Genomic DNA, 7,007 nt, shown 5'->3' with positions numbered 1-7,007 from the left:
GTAATTAAAAAATAAACGGACAAGGATTTAGATTTGTCAATAACCGCAAATACCCTAACCATTGCCATCCCTAATGCAAGCTATGACTACTTTGTTTTTAACAAAGTAACCATTACTTTGTTTCCTTTCACCATTAGATTAATTTTCTACCTCATTAGAAAACAAACAAATAAAGTAGAAAAATTAATCCAATAATGAAAACAAACAAAATAACGATTACTTTGTCAAATACTTGCACGTCCAATATATAATATAATATATATTTTTTAACAAATAGTATATTTTAATCTCAAGTCCACAGGTAAGTCTGATATGATATTTTTAATATTTAGATTTTTGTGTCCTATATCTGTATCAGTTCAACATGCTTAACAGAAATAAAAGAATTAATACATGACTACAAAATTAATACATGCCTAGAAAAATAAAACAAAATTGTTAATTTGCAGAGTTGCTACGAGTTATAATCATAGTGATAGGAATCCTTGGAGTTTTGAACAGGTTTGTGGGTGGGATTTACTTGGAGCGCAGGCCAGGAACATTCTTGAGGCCCATCTTGCCAAGTACAAGCTTAGGTATAGCAGGAGGATTATCAAGCCCCATGCTTCTACTAAACTCATTAACAAGCTCCACAAGCATTTTCTTATCCCTTCCTATCACCCTGCTTGAATTGTAATATCCAAGCCATGCCTGGTATGCTGCTTCTTTCGTCTTCATCTCCACTTGGGAGAGACCCTTTTCAACCTATATAATCGTCAATCATTCCAACATTATTCATGCCCGCCCTGGGAAAACAAAACATGTGAAACAGAAAAATGATACCTTCTTCTTTGTGTCTGGATCCACCGACGGGACCGGAGTCAACGTTATTGGCAGATCCTTGATGGTTAACCTGAAGTATTCCTCCATTGGTGCCAGTAACAATATGCCTAGCCCTTCTTTACCTCTGCGGCCAGTCCTGCCGAGTCTATGAATGTACTGTTGTCTATCAGCTGGCAAACCCATCTGCATTTGGGTGACAAAAAACTCCTTAAGCTTGGAAGTTCAATGTCAACATTGAGCCCTCGAAAGTATAAATGAAAGAGAACCTGCATGACTAGAGTAACATCTGGATAATCGACTCCACGTGCGGATACATCAGAAGTCACAAGTATAAGGCCCTTTGATTTCCGGAATTCGTCAGAAACCCTGGTCCTGTAGCTCTGTGGTTTCCTTGAGTGTATCTCTCGAACGTTTAAGCCCAGTTCACCTAGTAGGTTAGAGACCAACCTTGTGACCATGGCAGTTGAACAGAAAACAAGAACCTGTAAAAACCAATGGATAAATAACATACAACAGAAAAATAACAAGAGTTCAAAGTAGGCATTAACTACACCAACTTCTAAAAGCTATAGATACAATTCCAGAACTTGAAAACGTACCTTAAAATCAATGTTATCTGCAATGTGATCTTTCAGAATAACATATAATAGGGGGAAATGTTTGTCTAATGGAGCAACCAAACACGTCTGTCTGACCTGAAAATCAAACAAATTAATATTAAGATATAAATAACCAGACCCAGATCATACCAAACAATAAGAAACCTACCTGTATATGTGTCTCATCAGTTCCTGCTGGAACTGTATTGATGTACTCGTAATTTCTTTTCAAAGCAACGAGACAAATTTCACGAACCTTCACATGAAATCACTGCTTTAGACCTTCTATATAGTTCATAGACAAAGTTATGACAGTAAAAAAGTGAAAAAGGAACCTCTGCAGGAACTGTGGCAGAAAACAAAAGCGTTTGCCGTTTCTGTGGAACAGCAGCAATGATTTTCTCAATGTCTTTACGGAATCCCATGTCCAGCAAATGATCAGCTTCATCAAGCACTAAAACTTTCACACCCATTAGCCTTGTTGCAAACCCTGCAGTATTCTCAACATGGTCTCTGAGCCTCCCCAGTGTAGCAACAAGAATCTGTGAAGTTTATGCGTGAAGCATAATTAATTTCCAACCTTAGACAAAATCTCACTCGTCTTTTCAAGATGGCATAAGTAGTTATTCACAAGCTCAGGGTGATAACTCATTGCTAGACTTGGATTGAAATTAATCAATTGATTATGTTAAATTCTAAAGTCAACATACTGGGAGTAGCTATATTCTTAGCAATAACTGCAATACATCAAACAGTTACGAGCAAGTCGAGTGCTTACAAAATAAACTAATTTTAACAGTTCATATTCTTATCTACATTGGTATTCTCACCTGGCAAGGATTGGCTTGTATTCGTTTCTGTTCAAGAGCAAGTCGAGTACCACCAATCACAACTTGAACACCAATAGAAGGGTGATGCTTCAATAGTTTGTCTGCTTCTGCAGCAGCTTGAAGTGCAAGTTCCCGGGTTGGGCATATAACAAGCACAAGAAATGGAGGTCTTTTTTGATCGCAAGTAGTTGGGGGGGAGGTCACAACAATTTCAATTGCAGGAAGCTGGTTAGAGAGTGAAAGTCCATAAGTATAACTCGGAGAATTGAGGATACTACAAAATGTCTGATAACTTATTATGGTTTATGAAAATTCATCAGATGCACACAACACATTCGCATATGACTTTTATACATCTAAATTGTAGGTTTTCAAAAGATGGGTGCATTTTACCATCACATTAGAGGCTTTAAGGGAACTGACTACATAATTTACTTATACTATCCATATTATATGTTTCACTTCTTCTCTTACCCATGTCCTGTTGCCAACTTAAGATCTTATATGAATGTTTTACCAAAAGGTCAAGCATTAATCACTGGAAACCAACAAGACAATCAATCTTAGATCTCATATGTATGCACAAATGATCTTCCATCGGATAACAATACATCATGCACAAATTAATGCTCAAAATAAGTTATCTTACCAGAAAGGCCACAGTTTTTCCAGTGCCTGTTCTAGCTTTAGCAAGAACATCCTTACCTGAAAATTTTATCAATGTGCATATTGTCACATACAAATTTCACAGCAAAGAGTACCAGCAAAGATTGTGACACGCAAATTAACATGAGAATCAGTTGATAATAACTTCAGGATTGTGGAGTTGAAAGGGCATTATATCAACTTGCCCTCAGTAGAACATGGGCAAAATGAAAAAAAGGATATATATTGCTGATCGTAACACTTGGCTTCAGTCATATACAATGGGTATTTCACTAAGACAGCAAAGTAAACCACATTTAAGAAGCAACACAATAGCCATAGGAATAACAGATAAAGCTAAACAAACCTTCAGAAAAAGCAACCTCATGTATCTATTTTGTGTAAATTCTAGGAGAACGTATTGAAGCCACCAACAAACAAGCACAGAGCAAAACAACCAGACATTAAGTTAGTCTGATATTACCACATTTACGTGGAAAAAACAGAAGCAACTGTAACGACATACTACTTACAGCTGCAGATACAAAACATAAGAAGAAAACCCAGGATCACCCTTATATTTTATTCCAACAAATCAGCTACGGCAAATAAGAAATGAACGACATAGGGAAGAAACAGACCTTTAAGTATAATTGGAAGAGTGGCCTCCTGAACTACGGTCATTTTCTCATATCCTGCATCCTTGATTCCTTTTAAGGACAAAGGAGAAATTTTACATTTATCAAATCTGCAGCATTTAAGAGAAAATAAGTGTTACGAAATCTGTGAGCATAGGGAGATTGATAAATAAATCTAAATTATATTATTCATGGTGCATAAATATTTCATAATGAAGTTTTCACACATGATCATTGGTCAACTGAAGAGTTTCCTATTACGATTGGAGTGCATCAAGGTTCCGCACTAAGCCCATTTCTTTTTGCCATCGTTATGGATGAACTAACAAGTTCACTTCAAGATGGTATACCATGGTGCATGCTGTTTGCAGATGATATTGTGTTGGTTGAGGAGACGAAAGAAGGAGTGGAGATGAAGTTGGAACTATGGAGGCAAACTCTAGAATCTAGAGGCTTTAAGTTGAGTCGAAGTAAGACAGAATATTTGGAGTGTAAGTTTAGCGGCCGTAGGAGTAGGGAGGCAGGGACAATCATCCTAGATGGGAGAGTTGTTCAGGCCTCGGATTGCTTCCGGTATTTAGGATCTATTATCCAAACGGATGGAGAAGTAGATGGAGATGTTGCTCATAGGATTAAAGCTGGTTGGTCGAAGTGGAAGAGTGCTACGGGTTTCCTTTGTGATCCCGGCATGCCTAATAGATTGAAAGGAAAATTCTACCGGACGGCAATTAGACCAGCATTGTTATATGGTACGGAGTGTTGGGCAGTGAAACACTGCCACATCCATAAGATGTCGGTGGCGGAGATGCGTATGTTGAGATGGATGTGTGGTCACACGAGAAAGGACCGGGTGCTGTAATGAAATAATTAGGACAAAAGTAGGGGTCACATCTATTGAGAATAAAATGAGAGAAAACCGACTAAGGTGGTTTGGCCATGTGAGACGTAGAGCGCTTGATGCGCCGGTTAGGAGAACCGAAGAGTGGCAAAGGGATGTAGTGGTGAGGGGTAGGGGAAGACCTAAGCAAACTTGGAGGAGGGTGATCGAGAGTGATATGAGTTTATTGGGAATTGAGGAAAATATGGTAGTGGATAGGACGGAGTGGGGGGAGCGAATCTGTGTCGCTGACACGACTTGATTTTCACGGTTTTATATGATGGTTCATGTTAGCCGACCCCGAATCATTTCGGGACTAAGGCTTTGTTGTTGTTGTTGTTATAATTCATCACAAAATAGCATTCGATTAACATTTCAAATTAGACGTGATCTCTTATGGCTTTTAAGTTAAAGTCATCAGAATTCATTCATGCAAAAAGTCATCTAAAAGGATGCTTTAAAATCTAACCATGGTCCATAACCCAAATAAACCCATATTGGCTAGATTCATCAAACCTACTTACTTACCTATAGATATTTACTACAGGAAAAATTTGTTTGATCATCACCAGAAGACATAAAGCTTCAGTAAACTGTAAACAATACTTTTGAAAGAAAAAGTTCATCCAATATTTCCAGTTTAAGTTGTTTTGACAGGCTCAAGAAGTCATATTACTATCAATGTTTCAAGTATACAGCAAGTAGTTGTCATACTTATAGCTATAACTTCTCCGCGTCCTCCAAAGCAATACTCACACTAAAAGAACAAATCTCACCAACTGGGAACTAGATTACAAGAAAACAGATTTACAAAATTGAAATTTTCATGTGATACCTGGACTCGCTTAAATAAGAATCGGGTTCACCACCACCACCACCACCATCAGAATCATCATCATCATCAGAATCATCGGCATCGTCATCGTCATCGTCATCGCCATGGGTATCGGTATGGGTATCGGTATCGGTATGGGTATCGGTATCGGTATCAGTATCAGTATCCTCCTCATCAACCAAACCCTTCAGCTGTCCTATGGACTGCGTTCTGTCATCATCATCTTCCTCTTCATCACTAGAAACCAGTTCGCCTCTTAATCCCTTCATATCTCTTCCAGATCCTGTATTCATGCCTCTCCCGCCTCTACCGCCTCTCGTTCCATTCGCTAAACCAACTCTCCCTCCTCGCGTTCTCTGCGAATTAAATGTTTCTTCTTGTCTATCAAAACGCTTGCTTGGTTGTGGGTTTCTCGAAAATGAATCTACTCCACCTCGACCTCCACCTCGACCTCCACCTCCACCTCGACCACTCCCGCCTCTCATTCCATTCCCTAAACCAACATTCCGTCCTCTCTTACTCGGCGAATTAAATCTGTCTTCTTGACTATCAAACCGCTTGCTTCCTGATGAATTTCTCGAAAATGAATCAACATGGCCTCGACCACTACTCCTATTTGATTCGCCAAACTCATCAGAGTCAGTATCCCGTCTTCTCTTCATTGAAAAACCTTCTCTATCCCCATCCCTATTTCTCCCCCCACCCCTTCCTCCACGGAAACCTCCAACACTACCCCTCCCCCTCCCCCTCTCTCCACCTCTTGCGCCATTACCTCTTCGACGAGACATATCAGAATCCGAGTCGTCTTCACTATTGAATTTTCCACGAAAATTGTTGGTTTTAATCTCGCTGACCCAATCGCTGAGTTCAGCTTCGTCCTCAATCAGACTCTTTGAAACTCTTACCTCTCCTCTACGACTACGGCTGAAATCAGCGGCGGAAGCTGGTGTGGATCGAATTGGGCGAGTAGATAACGGGCGAACGAACTGCGAAGTGAATTGAGGAGTGAAAGCGAGGTGTTTGATTCTGAAAGGGAATATCCGACACAGCATTCGGACAGATTGACAAGAGGTAATGGAAGGGAGAGATTTCATGCGTAGCTGCGGAAGGAGCTTGACGTGCATAAATAGGAAGAGTAGCAGCTATTTCCCCTCTCGTAAAGGAGATGAAATGAGGAAACAGGGTTTTAGCTTTGTTTGAGATAGGGTTTAAGGGTATCCAAGGGAATTGCCAAGATATTTATATTTTCAAACGCATCGTTTTATTTCTCCCTCTTTTTTCAATTTTTGTAAATTGAATCATTAATCTTTTAATTAATACTAGGAGATACAGGAATGAAATAAATAGATTATAAAATTGAAATAATATTTGTTCATAAATCAATAAGTATTTTTTTTTTCAGAAAAAATGAAAAAAATTAATGAAGCAATAGAATCTTTAGAAATTACAGAATCAAACTAATCTGGCAAATTAAAAAAATTAACGACGCTAGTATAGAAAAGAGCAAGATACCATATGAGTTGCTCTATTCGCTAGATGGGGGATAAAACCCACTGTAAATGCTTTATCTAACATTAACTACTTACAATCTTTGATCAAATCACCAAATACTGAATTATCCACAGTATTAGATTTAATTCCATCAACAATTGATTTCGCATCCGTTTCAAATGTGACTTCCTCCATGTCGTTGTCTATAGCCCACATAATACCAGCCCTCAATGTGTATGCCTCAATCAATCTTGCCTCTTGTGTCCCTTC

The 7,007-nt window shown here is 38.8% G+C and overlaps 1 protein-coding gene across 1 annotated transcript; it reads right to left on the bottom strand.

Moving 5' to 3' along the window:
* Positions 1 to 354: 354 nt before the first annotated feature.
* Positions 355 to 6,448, bottom strand: LOC136217569 (DEAD-box ATP-dependent RNA helicase 31-like). The gene is made up of 10 exons (XM_066004153.1): positions 5,247 to 6,448; positions 3,538 to 3,644; positions 2,901 to 2,956; positions 2,252 to 2,476; positions 1,757 to 1,963; positions 1,591 to 1,677; positions 1,422 to 1,517; positions 1,089 to 1,304; positions 823 to 1,005; positions 355 to 744 (listed from the first exon to the last, which is right to left on the bottom strand). Exons 1-10 carry the CDS (start codon positions 6,368 to 6,370, stop codon positions 517 to 519), a joined length of 2,529 nt encoding a protein of 842 aa, XP_065860225.1. The 5' UTR covers positions 6,371 to 6,448; the 3' UTR covers positions 355 to 516.
* Between the last annotated feature and the right edge of the window lie 559 nt (positions 6,449 to 7,007).

Source organism: Euphorbia lathyris, chromosome 2 (genome assembly GCF_963576675.1).
Source record: "Euphorbia lathyris chromosome 2, ddEupLath1.1, whole genome shotgun sequence".
In the NCBI taxonomy this organism is placed as follows: Eukaryota; Viridiplantae; Streptophyta; class Magnoliopsida; order Malpighiales; family Euphorbiaceae; genus Euphorbia; species Euphorbia lathyris.
This window is presented reverse-complemented; position numbering and strand designations above follow the sequence as displayed.